Source organism: Aedes aegypti, chromosome 2 (genome assembly GCF_002204515.2).
Source record: "Aedes aegypti strain LVP_AGWG chromosome 2, AaegL5.0 Primary Assembly, whole genome shotgun sequence".
In the NCBI taxonomy this organism is placed as follows: Eukaryota; Metazoa; Arthropoda; class Insecta; order Diptera; family Culicidae; genus Aedes; species Aedes aegypti.
In genome coordinates this window covers 69,146,731-69,166,771 of record NC_035108.1, presented here as the reverse complement: position 1 = coordinate 69,166,771, position 20,041 = coordinate 69,146,731, and the positions used below count along the sequence as shown (strand labels likewise).

Sequence of the window (20,041 nt, the reverse complement as noted above, 5' to 3'; positions counted from 1 at the left end):
GGAATTATTTTTCATTTAACTTTATATTTTCCATGGGTCTTTTATCTACTACAACTGTAAACCGTGATCCGCTGCTGAAAAGTGCTGTGCAAAAGGATCAAATGATTCCACCTGATTCCACTACCGAAATTTCTCGAGCAATCCATTTATAATTTTCATATCGCTGAAGGAGGTGGGTGGGTATTCTAACGATGTTACGGCTCATACAAAATATGAAGAATATTATTATTCGTCCAAAGATCGTTACAAGGAGGTGAATGGATGAAAACATGTGTACATTTGCACATGTATGAAAATATTTTCAGCGTTATGGAATATGTGAATGAGCCACACGTCGCGTGAGATGTTGCAATCTGACAATAGCTCTCTCAGGAAGAGCCAACAGCAATCGTTGGGCTCAACAGCAATCGTTGGGCTCAACAGCAACGTTATGCCGAAAAAAGGCTCAAAGACTTCATGAGCTCTTCTGTAATGTTTATGCAGACCAGAGTCTATGAATGGAGAGTTGCGCGAAGAGTGAAACCAAATCTACCTATCGAACTGTCAAACCGTCTACCTATCGAGCAGACCAGCAAAACAGATAGGGGCTATTTTCGAAGACGAAGAAGAACAACCATTCAAAGAAGCCTCTTCGCGCAACTCTCCATTCATAGACTCTGATGCAGACCACCCATTTTTCCAAACCACAGCCTCCCCTAATAAGGTGGAATTGAACTAACTCTTTGCAGCAGCTGTCAAAAATATATGCACTCGCACTGCACTTTGTTTTTGTGTTCGCTCTGCCTGGCACTGATCAGGATTTGCTTGCATCCTTATCAGTTTATTTTTCCGATATCAAGTTTTCGCAATTACTCACCCCATACGCAGTATTGGTTTTTCGTTAATTAAGCCGTAAATTCGACCTGATTGGGAATTCTAGCAATGGCCCTGATCAACATAGATGGCGATCCATGGTGAGTAATCATTAGATTTATTAGAGATTCATTACTAGCCTGACCTCGACCAATCAATCCAATTAAACTTGACCCTGATCAATTTGTCCCCGCCGCAGGCTCAGCGATCTGGATGCGTGCGAACGATTGAGCAACGAAATCCAGTCCCATCTGGTGGCCCGGAATCGCCAGGGTCAGCTCTCCCCCGAATATTCCTCCATTTCCGGCCAGGTGCGGGTGCGGCTAAAGCAGTTCGGTTCCGAGCTGGAACAGTTGAACAAAAAGCTACGCTACATATCCAGTTCGCTCACATCGGCCGAAGCTGAACGACGCCAGCGACTGGTCGAGGCCCTCCAATCCAAGCACGTCCAGCTTCAGAAACAGTTCAGCACCGTGGAAGCATCGGTCGAACGGGCCAGTCTCTTTGCTACCGGAAGCAATCGACTGTTCGACGACGACGACGACGATCCGGCGCTGATCCGGCCAGAGTCCAGCTATACGGTGAACGATTTACGAGCCCAGCAAACGCGAATACTGGAGGATCAGAACGAGGGCCTGGAAGCGCTGTCCAAGGTCATATCGCGCCAGAAAGTGCTGGCCTCGCAGATCGGAAATGAAGTGGATCGACACAATGGTAAGATAGACTAAGATGAACCCTGGAGGGAACGTTCCCACTAATGAAGTATGGCATTATTCGCAGAAATTTTGGATGATATAGCAGACACAATGGAAACCACTGATTCTCGATTGAATCGAGAAACGCGTCAGATTGGCGTCGTCACGGAACAGGATTCCTCAACGCGTGGCTATTGGGTAATAATCGGAGTGCTAGCTTTGGCCATTGTGCTGGTGTCGATTTTACTTTAGCGAACGACTTGTTGGAATCAAATCTGGAATTTGTCCTCGAGCTTGGACAATAATTCTTTTTTACTATCTATAAATCACATGTTAATGGAAAGTTTATATTTACTCTAATTACTACTACCTACTTATGCAGATAAATTTTAATTTGAAGCGTCTGATCTGATGCATGTTATATTTGTAAGAAAACATAACTTGGCCTTAGGTGTGCACCTATGGAAAAAATATAAACCAAATATCATTTCAAAGTATACTGCTTATTTTATACCGCAATTTTTCCCTATATTAAGCGAAGACTGCCTTTAGAAAATATTGAAACATCTGACAACGGTCCAGCAGAAAAACGTGGTTGGCAAAGTTGTTCAATTGAATGGTTAATAAACGATGAATATTTTGTAGAGCTTGTCACGGCTTATTATTGTCGCACCGCCACCAAACCGGATCGCGCCAGAGAGACTCGCGACGCGCCTCAACTCGCGCGAATCAGCTTCTAAGTGTGTCGCTGCATTCTTACGATGTTTAGGAACACAGCGCACTATTCAAATATTAGTCGCGACGCTTGGAGATTGAGAAAAAATACATTTGAAAAAAATGTTTGTCCTTATTTCTACCGGATCCATAATATAAAACCTTTGGATATTGAAAATCTATATTTCAAGTACAAAAAGTCCAATGTTGTTATTGAAGTCGACCAAGAGACACATAGTTGTTTGTTAAGGTGAACATGAATGGAAGCCAAACTTCAAATTTTCAAAAGCACAAATCTGGAGAACTGAACATCCGTTTGAGCTTAAAACCTAATCGATTGGTCACCGCCAGCTAGTGACGAATCGATTAAGTTTTCAGCTTAAACGGATGTTTGGTTCTCCAGATTTGTGCTCTTGAAAATTTGAGGTTTGGCTTCGATTCATCTTCACCTTAACCGCGCAACAAGTGTATGTTAAATTTGATCGGTGCGGTGTTGTTGCCTACATTTTAATAAATAGCAACCAAGTTTCAGTACTAATGTGAATCAGTTCGATATCTTGTTTTGCACTTTGTTTCATATGCTCATGAACTGGAACTGTACTTGCTCTTACCAACATATGGCTTACATGCTTCCTTGTCTAAACATTTTTTATGCTGAATAGATAAAAATCATTAAATGGGCTAAACATGTCAAGACTTATGATAGACGCGCAGTGCCGTAGCGTGCGGTTGGTCAGGTTGGCACCCGCCAAGGGCGCCAAAATGCTTGAGGCACCTGGGATTTTTTTTTTTTTGAGTCACATTTAGTAAAGGCGTTTCTGCAGCCACCGAATCTAGAAAGAAAACAATAATAGATATAAACAAATAGCGATACAGAACTGCGTCACGGACAAAGTTACGTCATTATCACTATATATTTTATAAACTTAATGTTTATGACATGATAGATTTAAACTATTTCTGGAACGTTTTGAACAAAACATTTTCAAAGCATTTCATAAGGTGTTCAATGATGCGTAAATAGGATATTTCTGAGATACTTATCATTAAAAGTTCATTCCATAATTTCGAAACAGTTTTCCATAGCAATGATAAATAAGCTTATGCACTGCACAACATCTATAAAACAATCTCAAAATGAATATGTAGATAACATCTGATAAATAAAATAGTAGGATTCCACAGAATTTCTGGAAGGATTCTCAAACAATTCGGCACACAATTTCCACAAAAAAGTAATAACCCCAAAAACCCATATCATAGCAGAATACTTCCGGGTTCCAGACAGAACTCTGAGCAAGATTCTTTGGTATTAGTTGATTTTGTACTCACAGAACGTCAAGCAAGATTTGCATAGAGTCCTAACGAAAAAATTGATTCAATCCTAAAAAATTATCACAGAATATAAGAAATGGAATAGGGTATTGTTGAAACAACAGATTTTTTTTATATATTTCTTGAAAACAATGCTACAAACTGACTGATAAATGCTTTAATCTGTACAAAACTTGTTATATCCTCAATTTCATTTATTCAATGTAACTTCTATAGAATATCTTGGTAAGATTTCCTTAGAAATCTTCTTTGAATTTATGAGTGGTTCCTGAATATAAAATCTTAAGCTATTTTACACAAATTCATTGCATAAACTTTGAAACTTCTTTATACAAATCCAATGCGCTGTTTTCATGGAAATTCTTTAAAAACTTTCTTGCATGGATCAAGGTAAAAATATTCGATAATTTCTTGATAATTAAAGGAATTGATCAGGATTTTTTGGGATATGTTTTGCGATTGCTCCTCGTTTTTAAACCAACCAAATATGACTAATCAATATCTTTACCGAGATTTTTGGAACAAGCGTTGGACAAATGTATTGTAAACTTATGGAGAAATAAAAGTACATATCAGGAATATCTACAATAATATATTCGGGAGTATGCATTTCATTGAAACTTTAAAAGAGGCACATAAAAGACGCGACGCAAGGTTCTGGGCTGTGAATCCAGTGGTTTCTTCAAATTCGTCTCTGGCCATATAAACAGTAATTTTGAATATAGAGTTATGCTTTCTTGCACAAGCCTTATCAGTGTAAGCTAATATTTAAGTATTACCGGAGCTTTATGATGCCATTTTTTTGAGAATTCCGATGAACAATATTAACAGGAAACGCTAAAGCATTTTGAAAAGAATCTTTGAAAATTTTCTGGAATTTTACGTCAACCAGTAAAAAAGGAAGACCTTAGAACAAGGGGCGTTCAAATTACGGTTCGCCAAGGGTGCCATAAGGCCACGCTACGGCTCTGTAGACGCGCAGCCGAAAATTTTTCGATTTAAAAGATTTTGTGTCACAAAAACGACATATTATACCATGTACTAAAGCCTCAAAATAATTTCCCTGAGTGTAGCCGAAATTCCCTGAGAATTCCAGGTTTTTTCCAGGTTGAATGAAAATCCCTTGATAATTAACCTGAAGTGTACGATTTGACAGATAATTTTGAATTATTCTATTAATTATTTTTTATTTTACGATCAAACCTTCACATTCCACTTAGGTGCATGTGAATTTTATAATAACAACAATGATTTTTCAGATAATTTTGGAATTTTAGCTTGAAATCTGTATGAAGGAATATTGAGATTACAGCAATTGTGGGATTATAAAGTCCCTAACATTGGGATTATAAAGTCCCTAACACAGAGTAGCAACCTCTGAAGCTAACTACCAGTAGATTTGTAGTAAATGCTACCTTTATTCATAGCAATGCGTTTTTTGTAGTATGTTCGAAAGGTGTAGAAAGAGAAATGACCCAAACAAGTTCCACTCGTGTTCCACATATAGCGTTTACTATCGATAATGTAGTAAACTCAACCTTACTACATTTTATTCATACGGCCCAATTGATCAGACTTGAATAATTTGCATATGATATGACTCTGACCTTAACCAATTCCACTTCAAAATGCCACAGGCTTTCTGGACACCATTCCGGCCTTCTGATATCTCAATATCAAGGTAAAGAACCAGAATTTAAGTTGGGTTTCAACCGCAGTAACACTGGTTATGTGTTTCATAACACGATGATCGTTTTAATTTCAACTTCACAATGTTCAATTTCACATGCAAACTTGTGTCAACCAACGGAAGAGTAACGAATCAAACTATTTTCCGTCCGAATTTCTTTGACTGTCTGAACAACTTTGGCGAACATTCTAAATTGCTATTTCTTGTGGGTGACAACACAGAACTAGCTTTAAATTCTCAATTTCACATGCTCACTACCGCCACCTAGCGGCAAAATTACAAACTAATCCGTTTGCCTGCCGGATTTCCTTGACATTCTAAACAACTTTGCTAAAAACTTTTTTATTTGTTCTCTCTAATCAAAATAGAAAGAACTAGTAATTATTTAAACATTATCAATAGCGCCACCTGACGCAAAATTATAAATCAAACTGTCTGCCTTCCGGATGCCTTTGACTTTTCGAAGAACTTCCCCGAAGACTAGAATTCTCTGTTTCATCTGGTTCACAAGATAGAATTCGTTTCATATGTTTGATTTACTATGCGCCAATCCCAACACCACCCCTCCAACCCTTAAATGGTTTATGGACACACTCTGATCCGTTCAGGGAATTTCTCATAACAATAGTACCCGACTTCTACATCGTTTCGATTTTATTTTGGTTTTCCCTTTAATTTACGAATAATAATGATACAAGCTACAGACCTTTCCTGCGCACCGACGGTTACACCCTTCTAGCGCCTTAGTTCAGGCTGCAAAGGTACGGCACGCTGCTCAAGTTACCGACAGCACCGACGGCCAGCTTTCCGGAAGCTAATTTCCGAGCAGCCTGAAAATTAGGAAGAAAGTACTCTCAGTTATTGGTATCAAAGTAATTTCAACAATTCGAACTTACCGCCTGCACATCGCTGGTCGAAACCGACTCGATGGCAGCAAGAATGTCGGCCTTCTTGTAGATCTTTCCGAGCAGGGCAGCCTGTTCGCCCAGATCGAACGCCAACGTGCCATGGTTTTCCATGTACTCGGCAATCCACGAGTAGACTCCGGCCTTTCCACGGGCGACATCCGCGTCCGAAACGTTCAGCGACCGCAAACCCTTGACTCCGGCTTCGACGGCTTGGCCAACTTCCTTGGCATCGCCAGCAACGACGAATCCGAACAGGCCATTGTCGCTGTAGCTGGAGTACAGAGCACTGCTCGCAACGCCGCTTCCAAGCTGTTTGGTCAGGATGCCATTGTTGGCACCACGCTTTGTAACCGGACCAGTTCCGGCAGCACATTGGAGGACATAGTTAGCGAGGCATTCGTTCATGCTGTTCCATCCGGGAGCGTGAGTGGCAATGGCCACGGCAGCACGGTTTCCTCCACGTTCGTGACGAACTTCGCTGCTGTTGAAGCTATCGACCTTGTTCTCCGAGCTACCACCGGATTCCAAGTTCAAGCTTTGGGCAAATCCAACCAGAAGCTGGTGGTCAACTCCAACACCAGCAACGGCAGCACGGCCAGTGGTGCAGTTGGCGGCCACATAATGCTGCATGGTTTCCGACGAATGCTTGCCAGCATTGTAGTTTGGACAGTAGACCGAGTTTCCGAGACCGCTGTGGAAGGCAGCCTTATGCAGCGATTCGACGGCTTCCACTTCGGTGGGAACTCGGGCAATGTCCGCCTTGATCCGGGTGGTCAAATCAGCCAACTCCCAAGGCTTGAAGACCTGACCGGTGGCAGCGGCCTCCAAGAACTTCAGCCCAGTTTCCAGCTCATCCTTGGTGACGGCAACCGTGTAGGTGATGGTCTCCCGATCCGAAGTGGCGGTCAACGAAGCTCCGACCTGCTGCAAGTTACGCGTGATACCGAAGGTCGTTGCGGTCTTCGTGGACAAACCGACAGCGTTGCGCAAAACGTGCGAAGCGCCCAAGTTGTCGGCAGACTCGTGACGGGATCCGGCACTGCAAAAGAAGATTGTAGGTCAATATAATGTGGTTTTCTTCCGATATGTATCCCCAGATATCCATCCCAGAAACGGGGAAAATAAAAAGCTTTAAAAGTATATTTTGAAGTTCATCGCTCTACCCCCTACAACTACGAAGCAGTAATAACTTTGATTCGGATTAACAATGTGAGTTTCAACGATTTTTGCAGCTACATTCTTCAAAGTTCTATTTGTTTTTCATTATTAGATTCCTTAGAAGTTTAATAAAAGGACAGACCAGTTGTAGTGGTTAGAACACATGCTTCTCACGCCGAGGACCTGGGATCGAATCCCATCCCCGAAATAGTCACTTGACATTTATGTTACAGTGACGACTTCCTTCGGAAGGGGAGTAAAGCCATTGGTCCCGAGATAATGTAGCCCAGGTTTTAAAATCTCGTTAAAGAAATAAAAAGGGGCATTTAATAAATTAACTGTGAATTACTACTATAATAAAGCAAATAATTAACGAAATTTTCTTAAGTAAATGAAAGATCGAATTTAGTACTATGCTTAATTTAATCCCACTAGAGTTGCGTTTTCTGAAAATCAAACTGAAAGCTGTGTGTTAGAAGAACATTAAAATATATTGGTACCTTTAAACAGCTAAATAATCGATGAAGCATCCAAATTACTATCAAAAATCTGTAAGTTGTCTCGTACTAAATTGAATTAGACGCATAGTAAACTTTGCTGTATCGGTATCGGTTTGAAAGACTTCTAATGACTTACTACATGAAATTTTACGTTAAATAGTCACGGAGAATATGTTTGACAGAAAGTGTTTCCATTTGAATCTTGAAACTTGAGCCATCAACGAACTTTTCTCACTCCAAGAATTAAAATTCGCTCTTAGCCGTAGTAAAGGAAAAACAGCTGGATCTGATGGCATTGGATATCCACTATTCAAAAATCTGCCGTTTCCCGGAAAATCAAACTTCTGAAAATTCTCAACCAAATCAACTCAACCAACCTGTCGGATATTTTTCCAGTTGAATGGCAAGAAAGCCTCTTCGTCCCCATACCCAAAGCCAACAATTTCACTCGCGGACCATCAATCTTTCGTCCGATTGCGCTCACTAGCTGTCTCTCGAATGCACAATGGTCGGAAAAATACAAAGTTTAGCCAAAACTAGTTTTATCGCCTTAATCGATGAAATATGTAATCTGAATATGTTATTTGGCGTTTTTATTGTTTTAGAAGAATTTTTTTTATTAAAAAAGCTATCAAATTTGGCCGAAACCACAAATTTTGTTTGTATTTTACCGCGTTTGATCAAAATGTGTTTGAAGAGAGTTAAATATATTTTAAATCAGCTTTGTATGGAAAATATCGTCAAAATATATGAAAATATTGAATTATTCAAATAGCTCTAAATTGAAAATCAGCAAATTTCTGCAAAAAATTTAAACGTTTTTTGTAAGATATGAGTATGCTTTTTAATGTGCAATATTCGACATGGCGACATGACGCGGCAAGAGTTCAAAATCATTAAAATTACTAAAGAATAATATTGAATAGTATTAAAACTTCAACAAACTATTTTTTCCATCCTCATGCTCGATAAAAGTGTTGAACCATAAACTTTCAGATAGTGCGTAACTTTGAGGAAATATTGCATTCCTTAAATATTAATTTTGTACCTAATTTTATTGTCACATTTTTCAATTTTTTGACTTCAGCCTTATATGGATCCCGACCATTGTGCGCTGTCCTGAAATCAAAGCATTTCGTACTTGCTGGTTTGTTTTTTTTCTGATTCTACACTAATACAGTGGGATTCCGTTTTTGGCAACAAAGTTTAAATTTTCAGTTGCCAAAAACGGAACCGTGCCAAAATCGGAACCATTATTTTAAACTGTATTGTTCAACTATTGGTTTTGAAAACATCATTACAATGTTAATACATCATTTTTATGGAATCATAAGGCGTTGAGACTTTGAAAAGGTTCACTTCGAAGCATTTTCCCGAAGGGTTATACTATATCTGGCAAACATTTTTTCTGGTGGCGTTTTTACGCCTCAACGTCTTCAATTATTTTTTGGAAGCTTTATGTATAATTTTTGTATAAGAAGGCCTTGTAAAACCAATAATCGCATAAGTGACTTTTATTGAAGAACTGGACATTTTCTTAAAACTATGAAAGAAAACAAAAAAAAAATTGTTTTCTTTTAAAGACGTATTTGCGAATCAAAAGCGCTGGGTGTTGCAAAACGGCATGAAATTACCATATAAAATCAGTTTAATTTTGGAGCGTAAAATTTGAAAATTATGTTTCTGATAAAGTAAAGCATTTTATAATGAATGGTTGACTGCATCAAAAGGACAAACATAAACATGAGATGATGCATAAATGTGACTTGTAATTTTGTAGAATTTATTTTTACTTGAAATAATGTTTAATTGAGCTTGATATATGTTTTACACCTACCTTATGAAATCAACTGAAATTTACAGAATCCTGCTATGAAACCTCAAGAATCTTATAGGAATCTTCAGGTTCTCATGAGAAATCTACAGAAAAAACGCTTGAGCTCTGATGCATCTTGCCAAGCATTCGTAGGATCTCGCATAGAGTTCTCAGGATCTTGCTAAGGAATTTGATAGGAGTTAAAATCTTGGAATTCCGCTGCGATGTTGCTGAATATTCTCAAGTCTCCTATGAATAATTTAAAAGTTTATTATTGTTAGGCTACCACTAGCACACCTTAAATTTCTCTAGGAACCTTTTCAAAACCCCCAAGCTTTCGACGGAAATATTAAAAATACTACTAGATATTCACACTATGCCGCTTAAAATTTACAGGATGCCCTAGAGTTTATTAGGAGTTACCAAATTTTGGACATAATCCTCCATAACCAATTGTACACTCTAAGGATCCCTCAACAAGCTCTCAGTGTCCACTTGGAATCTGCAGATATCCTCATAAATTCTTGTTTTAATTATGAATCGTGGTTTACGGCCAACCAGCCGAGTGGAAGTTTAACAACTACCGAAAAGCTAAACATTACATATAATTTGCAATTGGATTAGATGGACAAATTGATGTGAAGATTTGCGAAAAAGTTACACGTCTTCTCAGTGAGAATCGAACTCACGACTCCCCGATCTCTAGTTGGGGCGCGTTAACCACTACGCCATGAGAGGACTCATGAACGCAGAAGTTAACCTGAATTCGATTTCAGCTCAATAATCACGTGGTCCTCTTTCGCAAAGTGCACCTCTTTCGGAAGAATTAGATGCCCATCCAAACACAACGCTTTCTATATATATCCAATGCCTAGCCCGAGAGCGCATTGTTTTTTAGATATAGGAATAGCACACTACACTAGCCAGCAACTGCGCTGGCTGAGGTTTCTATTGTGTGGGCTTCCAATGGGTCGCGACGTTCTCAAACGACCGGTTACGGAACATGAATCCGTTGCTCGATAAATACTTGTTTTAATTATGAATCGTGGTTTACGGCCAACCAGCCGAGTGGAAGTTTAACAACTACCGAAAAGCTAAACATTACATATAATTTGCAATTGGATTAGATGGACAAATTGATGTGAAGATTTGCGAAAAAGTTACACGTCTTCTCAGTGAGAATCGAACTCACGACTCCCCGATCTCTAGTTGGGGCGCGTTAACCACTACGCCATGAGAGGACTCATGAACGCAGAAGTTAACCTGAATTCGATTTCAGCTCAATAATCACGTGGTCCTCTTTCGCAAAGTGCACCTCTTTCGGAAGAATTAGATGCCCATCCAAACACAACGCTTTCTATATATATCCAATGCCTAGCCCGAGAGCGCATTGTTTTTTAGATATAGGAATAGCACACTACACTAGCCAGCAACTGCGCTGGCTGAGGTTTCTATTGTGTGGGCTTCCAATGGGTCGCGACGTTCTCAAACGACCGGTTACGGAACATGAGTCCGTTGCTCGATAAATACTTGTTTTAATTATGAATCGTGGTTTACGGCCAACCAGCCGAGTGGAAGTTTAACAACTACCGAAAAGCTAAACATTACATATAATTTGCAATTGGATTAGATGGACAAATTGATGTGAAGATTTGCGAAAAAGTTACACGTCTTCTCAGTGAGAATCGAACTCACGACTCCCCGATCTCTAGTTGGGGCGCGTTAACCACTACGCCATGAGAGGACTCATGAACGCAGAAGTTAACCTGAATTCGATTTCAGCTCAATAATCACGTGGTCCTCTTTCGCAAAGTGCACCTCTTTCGGAAGAATTAGATGCCCATCCAAACACAACGCTTTCTATATATATCCAATGCCTAGCCCGAGAGCGCATTGTTTTTTAGATATAGGAATAGCACACTACACTAGCCAGCAACTGCGCTGGCTGAGGTTTCTATTGTGTGGGCTTCCAATGGGTCGCGACGTTCTCAAACGACCGGTTACGGAACATGAGTCCGTTGCTCGATAAATACTTGTTTTAATTATGAATCGTGGTTTACGGCCAACCAGCCGAGTGGAAGTTTAACAACTACCGAAAAGCTAAACATTACATATAATTTGCAATTGGATTAGATGGACAAATTGATGTGAAGATTTGCGAAAAAGTTACACGTCTTCTCAGTGAGAATCGAACTCACGACTCCCCGATCTCTAGTTGGGGCGCGTTAACCACTACGCCATGAGAGGACTCATGAACGCAGAAGTTAACCTGAATTCGATTTCAGCTCAATAATCACGTGGTCCTCTTTCGCAAAGTGCACCTCTTTCGGAAGAATTAGATGCCCATCCAAACACAACGCTTTCTATATATATCCAATGCCTAGCCCGAGAGCGCATTGTTTTTTAGATATAGGATATAGGAGACCCATTGGAAGCCCACACAATAGAAACCTCAGCCAGCGCAGTTGCTGGCTAGTGTAGTGTGCTATTCCTATATCTAAAAAACAATGCGCTCTCGGGCTAGGCATTGGATATATATAGAAAGCGTTGTGTTTGGATGGGCATCTAATTCTTCCGAAAGAGGTGCACTTTGCGAAAGAGGACCACGTGATTATTGAGCTGAAATCGAATTCAGGTTAACTTCTGCGTTCATGAGTCCTCTCATGGCGTAGTGGTTAACGCGCCCCAACTAGAGATCGGGGAGTCGTGAGTTCGATTCTCACTGAGAAGACGTGTAACTTTTTCGCAAATCTTCACATCAATTTGTCCATCTAATCCAATTGCAAATTATATGTAATGTTTAGCTTTTCGGTAGTTGTTAAACTTCCACTCGGCTGGTTGGCCGTAAACCACGATTCATAATTAAAACAAGTATTTATCGAGCAACGGACTCATGTTCCGTAACCGGTCGTTTGAGAACGTCGCGACCCATTGGAAGCCCACACAATAGAAACCTCAGCCAGCGCAGTTGCTGGCTAGTGTAGTGTGCTATTCCTATATCTAAAAAACAATGCGCTCTCGGGCTAGGCATTGGATATATATAGAAAGCGTTGTGTTTGGATGGGCATCTAATTCTTCCGAAAGAGGTGCACTTTGCGAAAGAGGACCACGTGATTATTGAGCTGAAATCGAATTCAGGTTAACTTCTGCGTTCATGAGTCCTCTCATGGCGTAGTGGTTAACGCGCCCCAACTAGAGATCGGGGAGTCGTGAGTTCGATTCTCACTGAGAAGACGTGTAACTTTTTCGCAAATCTTCACATCAATTTGTCCATCTAATCCAATTGCAAATTATATGTAATGTTTAGCTTTTCGGTAGTTGTTCTCATAAATTCGTTAAAATTTCTGAAAAGTCCCACAAGAACCAAGAATCCTTTAAGAATTCTCCAGGGTACAGTTAAGAAACTCATAGACTCAGCTCGTAAGGCACATTCTGATGATGTTGAGACCCGTATCCTTGATTAACAATCTTATACAGAATTCTGAATCGTCTCTTAACAAATCTAATGCCTTACAGAGTCTATAGAAAAGAGGGAACGTAGCTTTAAATTATTGACGCAGAAAGATCAATATACACACCAATACCACAGATAAGAAGTTAAAACAAAAACACTCTCAGTCGTATTTATCGCACGCTTCAATGATATTATTGAGAATAAATTGTAGTTTGGACTGTACTCGCATTTGTCATGTTATTTAATGAAATTTATTAAAAGTTATGATACACGACATTTTGCTGTACATATTTGTAACTATTATTGCGGTGTTTTTTTACATGCGCAATGTATGTAAATCCATAATAATAAAGACAATGAGCCAAAAAGATAAGACAAAATTTATGATTGTTACTCTGGGTGAGCCATAGATTTTTTGTTGCTCTTATGTCGGTGCTGGTGCTTTGTTCAAACAAGCTGTTCCAAATCTGAAGAACAGTGTTTTTTATTTTAGCACCAACTGGCAAACTCAAGTGGGCTGGTCACTCAATATGAATGCCTAAGAAAAAGATTGGTCTTTAGTTGAGTTACTGGTGGAGATTATTGGCCTCATGAAACGTTTCCAATGTATGACCAATGACCATTCTGAAGTAAAAAAGCACATAAGCGAGTCCTTAGTAGTTGGTGAAATTTGGGGAAATATCGACGAAAATGGAGCACTGGAATGTAATCGGTGAGGAGTTGACATGCTATTCAAATGACTAAGGCAACAGACACGATAATATTTACAAAAATTTACAAATTTAATGGTATTGAAAAATGTTGCCAAAAACGGATCCATTTTGTTGCCAAAATCGGGGGGTGCCAAAATCGGAGCATGCCAAAAACGGAGCATGCCAAAAACGGAATCCCACTGTAGTAAATTTTTCCATCAAAATTCTACATGATATTGTAGCGTAATCAATAATGTCATGATACGAAATACGAGTTGTCAGGCTGCGCGACTGCCTGGCAAAATTTTCTAGTTTCGTACATGGTACCGTAAAACGGGGTATCTTTGATAATGCGAGTAACTTTGATAGTGCGTTACCCACCACATGCTGCACCAAATATCATAATTTTTATTAATCGGTTAAGCAAAACGAATGCAAAACTGAAGATTGTAAGTATGACACTTCATGTAAGAGCTGTTTCCATTTGAATCGAGAACATTTGTTGCTTTATATACGAATATTAAAAATTGATACGGCATTTTCGAAACGCTTTCAAACAATCTGCTCTACGATCGCTATTTGATGTAGTTTTGTATAGATGGTCACTTATCTTTGACAGCCTAGTTATCATAGAACTTGAATATGGTCTCACATCTCTTAGCGAAAAGCATTTTCACAAACTGGGACCATTTTTGTAATCTAAGTAAGAAATTTCCATATAGCGTTGAACGCCTAGGCAGTGGTGCTCAGGCTCATTTTTCAATCGCATGTATTTTTGGTCGAAGATAGTTATCCGAATAGATGAGTGTGTTATTCATGATAACTTTAGGGGTAGTACGCCTCCTGACGAAAAATTGTACGAAGTTTGTCACATTCAGGAGATCCAGACAACATGTGCGGCCCGCGGGCCACCACGGGCCTAGAGGTATGCAACGCCCTATAAATGTTCCGTAATTAATTCTCTTTTGTTCGATTCATATTCCATTATCAAAGTTACCCTAAAACAGAAACCCGACTTTCAATAATCTTTAAAATTATGTATCCATTCAAAATGAATCTTTTAGCAATCTATCAATGGGTTACATGCATGCCCTGATTTGCTACTCGCCACACCGTAACGCACATGCGCTAGTATCTATGCACGAAAAATCGCTAAAAGGTAACGCGTAAAATATTTGTATGGCGAAATGCATCTAACTAATTTTTTTTTTTAATTGGATACTATTTTCGAAAAAAAAACATTTGGTACCGGTTGTGCATAATGACGATGGCTATCACGCCTACCAAATATTTGTTTCGATTAAAGCTTCCATTCACAAGTTAGATGCCTTTCCCCATACAAAATAAAATGAGAAAACTTCTGCTGATCAACTGTGAACAAGAGCAAAGCAGGTAATCCATTGTAATTGATAGCTAGGATGCCAGTACTTGTTTTAATTTTTTTTTGTCGGTAGCGATAGGGGTAGTACTGGCACTCTATTGCATTCATCACACAGACGTTCCTAAGCAATGTTGCTCAAATGGTCACTTGATGCTCCGCGAAGCCTTGGAAGGTCACGGAGCACCGGAGCACCAGTTTCGAAAATTTTTAATCGAAATATATCAACTTATTGCTTTAAAATACACTTATAATCATACCCATTTTACGAAAGTATAAATTTAAAGAACAAAACAACTTATCGCGCTGAAAATTTGATCAATTTGTAACTAATTGGTTGCGAACAATCCATCGAATTTTCATTTAAGGCGATGTAGGCCGTCATTGAAATTTGTACGCGTCGTTGATGATTGTTGCTAATAGGGTAATGACTGTTTATTTTGTTCTTAAACGTTAACAGTTGGCGCCAGCAGCAAAAATTACAGACAACAACCTTTCGAACATTCAGTTTCTCTTACCGGCCGCCGAGCGACGACACTGTTGTTTGTATGTCACCCACTGATCGCGCTACGCTGGATTCTCAAATTTCTCAAACTTCCAACACAAGCGCATGGAAGAATGGTAGTCGGAGAACTGTCAAAACGTATGAAAAATAATGAAAATCGTAAATTACTTGCAATTAGGAAACTGGATCAAAAAATAGTGATTAGAAATCAAGTGTAAAGTGAATACATAACTTTTTGTGTTTAGTTCATCTTCCGTGGTGCTTTCTTTGCTTCAGGATTTCGTTTTTACTACCATTGAAAAAGAGCCATCTATTGCCTTTTAAGTTTTGAATATCGCCCTATTCATCTCACGATTTCGAATCAAAGAAAATCAGTTGGTTTTGCACTGACACAGCTGAAAAAGTATCAGCATACTTTATGCATGTTAGCGCGTACAGTGATACTTTTTCAAGAAAATATAAACTATCAAGGCTGAGTATTATCACTTTGAAATGCAAGCTGAAAAGTCATCATTGTGGTCAAAACGAATGACGGGCTACTTAGCCTTAAGACCACTGACGTTACTAGAGACCGAGTGAACCTCTGCATCTCCACGGTTGTCATGGAAAGGATATTGCGTTAGTGGGATAAGTAATATACATACATGATATGCATGTTCACGCCCAATCGGATTCGCGATATTATTCGATAAACGCATTGTATGCCGAATAAGTGTTTATCGGTCGCAAGAGCAGAGCAAGCGATAAGGCCAAAGGATCAAAAACTACTCCACAGCTTGGAATCCACTAGCGTTTGTTGTTTCTCCAGTTTAGCGTCTTTGTAATCGTAAGTATGGGCACAAGCTGGTCATTGTGACACCCATGTTTGCATTCCTTCATGTTTCACCTTAAGTGACTAGAGCGAAAATAGTGACTCGCTACCACCCCTGTAAGTTATTGTCCCAGCTAATTTCCGTCTTGTGGCTTCGCCTCCGCAACCCATCAACAATTTGTTCCCATCCGGCATCAATCCCCAGAAGCACTTACCGATAGACGATAGACACCCGAGCCACGGCAGCTCCGGATTCGGCCGAAGCGACAGTCATCTTGTTCGGCAGGTTGCTGCACTGAACTTCAGCGGATCCTCGGCTAGCAGATGCAGCCTGGGCCTGGGCGGCAAATCCTCGGGCCTGCAATTGAAAATACATTCAGGCATTTGCACAAAATTTGAACCACTTTTTCGAAGCATTTCGTTCCATTCCGAGAGGGCTCTGCTATTTACGTAACATGTTTGACGTTCCCCTACGGAGACGGAAAATCAGTCCCGGATAAGTACTTACCGCAGCGGCACGAAGCATCGGAGTCTTCGAAACAGCTGATGCCATTATTCCTGTGTCTAGATCGAAGAGGGTCTCGGTGTTACACTCTAGATCTGGAAAAGATAAATTTTTTGGTCAGATTTTTCCTCAACCTGCGATTAAAACTCACACGACAGTCGCGCTGAAGAAGGGGATTCTTCTCGTTTTCGGGTGGCGCTTTGACGGCTGATTTGGTCGTGAGATTTTTTTTGCTTTTTTCTTTTGACTTTTCTCACGCACAACTGTCAAAGTCATTACTACCAACATTTTGGATTTAGATCTGCAACACGCGCATAACACTAAAATAAGGGCGAAAGTAGCCAGGAGCATGTGCCTTAAAACCAAATCAGAAGTTTAAAATTCGCGCGCCGTTGTAAATACTAATTATACCCCTTCTAGCACTAAACTAAATAGCGCCTTCCGCTTTTTTATTAACGCTGCCTGTACGTTAAACCTAATGTCGGAAGTAATGCGCTGTAAAGAACATCAGATGATCTATTCGTCATCAAACGTCAACATCCCACCTCAAAATCGCTAGTGTTTGGAGGGATATTTTAACCTCCAAATTGCCAAATAACCTCCAAAGCATCACCTCCAAGTTAGTTCTAATACCCTCCGTTATATAAAATATGGTGGCGCGTCGATCGTCACAAGTTTATCGTTAAACAGTCAATACAGCGCATTACTTCCGGGGTCCAGATAGTCGTAGCGGTAAACGCGCAGCTATTCAGCAAGACCAAGCTGAGGGTCGTGGGTTCAAATCCCACCGGTCGAGGATCTTTTAGGGTTGGAAATTTTCTCGACTTTCCAGGGCATAGAGTATCTTCTGTTGGGAGAAAGGTAGTGTCCGACCCCTTGTAGTCTAGTGATTTGAATGTGAGTGTGCTGCCCCTTGGTGTCAACCGAATTGGCGCGCTGATCGTTTTGTTGTTTTTTAGTAGTGAGGCTATCAGGTCGAAGTAAAGTGTTCCGTGTAATTATTAACCGCAATAAAGATAGTTATAGTTTTATTCTGTATTCATGGTGTCTTCTACCAATCACGTGAAAGTCCCGTAGTATGTCCGGTTCGGCTTGCGGGTGTTCCACTGTTGTAGTGTAGCATATTTCAACAGGTTATGGGCCCAGGAACGCCAGGAGGACGCTGAGGCGGCTTCAATGAGGGACCACGAGGAAGCACCTGGACGAGGAGACATGGCCTAGACTAGGAGGCAGAATCTCAGTGAGGAGGTAGAGCCTGGATGGAAGGTGGAGTCTGGATGGGAGGTGGCTTGGACGAGGTTCCCAAGAGTTGGAGGCCAAGATGCTGAGAACGAGGCTAAAGGTGCGGATGCTGGCTGATCGGACGACGAGCTCGGAAGTGCTGGAGGAACTCGGAAGTCAGGATGAGCTCGTAGGATGGCGCGGTTGACCAAAAGGACAATGGTGCAGCTGGCCAGGAGAAGCTTGACTAGGAGGAGTTCGGTAGCTGGAGCTTGGTGCCAGGAGGAGCTTAGTGGACAAGAGACCTCGGGTGGCAGATGGCGGTTTGAAGGTTGTGTGATGAGGAGGAGTGTTGGAATGCAGGTACATCACACAACCTGCAGTGGAGATGTCGATGGGTAAGAATTGTAGAGGTAGCATTTTAAGCGAATGAATTGTAGATATCTTTACCCAGACATGAAATAAATGAGAGGGGCTGGTTGGTAGCGAAATCAATCAGTGCCCGCGGTGTGGAAGAAATAGCCTTGTGTTTTGTAGTCGTTTTATTTTCAACTAAATCAACTCAATCAACTCAAACTGTAAAAAATGATTTAGTCGCAAAACCCGGCAAAAACTCGTGAAAACCGAATGTTGTTGTTTACGTTAGAAAGGATTAACATAATTTTACCAGACTAGCAAGAAATTATTGCCGTGTGTGAGTAAACTGTGGAAATACGAGACAATGAGTCAAAAAGGTGAGCCAACTCATCCATGATTTTTTGACTGCTGAGTTGCATGATTAACAACTCACGCATGAAAAATCTCAAGCGTGAGTTGTGAGAAATTGAGTTTTTCACAACACTGCCTCCAGCGTTATTAAGTGAGAGCTGCCTTTGCCAAAGTTGCCATTTTCGCATTCGTATATCGTGTGGCAAGTATGATTATACTCTAATGCCCAGGGAAGTCAAGGAAATTTCCATTACGAGAAGATACTGGATCGACCGGGAAGCGAACCCAGACACCTTCAGCATGGCTTTGCTTTGAACCGCGGACTCTAACTGCTCGGCTAAGGAAGGCCCCGCGTTATGAAATATATAAATGGACCCGAAGTGTCAAGGTTCATTTATGAGCCATATTTTTAAATTAAAGTTTAAATATGATATAGCCGTTTTTTGAGTGGGAAAAATTGCTAGAGTAGTTGCAGTCTATTGCAGTAACATGCATGAAATATTTACTGTTGTGCAACAACAACTGCAGATAGCGATAATAAGGAACGTGAAATAAGAAGAAAGGAGATGCGCGCGCCTCTGACTATGAGGTTTGAAACATAGCAAATACGAAATGATCGTTAAATGAGTGTTCGATGGAAATTTCGCCAGTCAGTTTTGCTGTGATGTATTTAGAGGCTTCGTATAAGCCGTTTTACGAGACGTTCGAATGAAGTTTTCTGGCGGGCCGCTCATTGTTGTTGTCCAAAAAACTAGCATGATATCTGAATGGCGCTGGTCACATTTTTGTTGGCGATGACGTCCCCGTCTCTTTCAGCGCATGTTCCTACCCGGTTTAAATGAATTACAAATAAGGTAGATGAAAAATATCTTCCTTGCCTTCTGTTTTAAATTTTACATGCGAAAATCATATGATTGATGAACATGTTCCTTCCAAATGTAGCGCTAGAAAAAACGTAAATAAATCGGCCCGCCAGAAACTTTCAAAGCTGGTAAACAAAAGGAAACCATATGATTCGAAACGTCTCATAAAATGGCTTATTCGACGAGTTCAAAATTTCTTGATCCATTTAAAAATAAATAATAGGTGTTTTACAAAA

The 20,041-nt window shown here is 40.3% G+C and overlaps 2 protein-coding genes across 3 annotated transcripts; one reads left to right on the top strand and one right to left on the bottom strand.

Annotated features, from left to right (window-relative positions):
* Positions 1–743: 743 nt before the first annotated feature.
* LOC5566233 (syntaxin-8) lies at positions 744–2,041 on the top strand. The gene is made up of 3 exons (XM_001650557.2): positions 744–953; positions 1,052–1,566; positions 1,633–2,041. The coding sequence occupies exons 1-3, from the start codon at positions 922–924 to the stop codon at positions 1,797–1,799; spliced, it is 714 nt and encodes a 237-aa protein (XP_001650607.1). The 5' UTR covers positions 744–921; the 3' UTR covers positions 1,800–2,041.
* Positions 2,042–5,925: 3,884 nt separating this feature from the next.
* On the bottom strand, positions 5,926–17,287 carry LOC5566236 (cytochrome b-c1 complex subunit 2, mitochondrial). 2 transcript variants are annotated; one of them, XM_001650559.2, is made up of 5 exons: positions 17,167–17,287; positions 17,017–17,108; positions 16,724–16,866; positions 6,183–7,233; positions 5,926–6,116 (listed from the first exon to the last, which is right to left on the bottom strand). In XM_001650559.2, the coding sequence occupies exons 2-5, from the start codon at positions 17,059–17,061 to the stop codon at positions 6,030–6,032; spliced, it is 1,326 nt and encodes a 441-aa protein (XP_001650609.2). In that variant the 5' UTR covers positions 17,062–17,108; positions 17,167–17,287; the 3' UTR covers positions 5,926–6,029. The 2 variants fall into 2 exon arrangements, with proteins under 2 accessions (XP_001650609.2, XP_021696841.1); XM_021841149.1 differs by having other exon boundaries at positions 17,170–17,279.
* Positions 17,288–20,041: the final 2,754 nt, after the last annotated feature.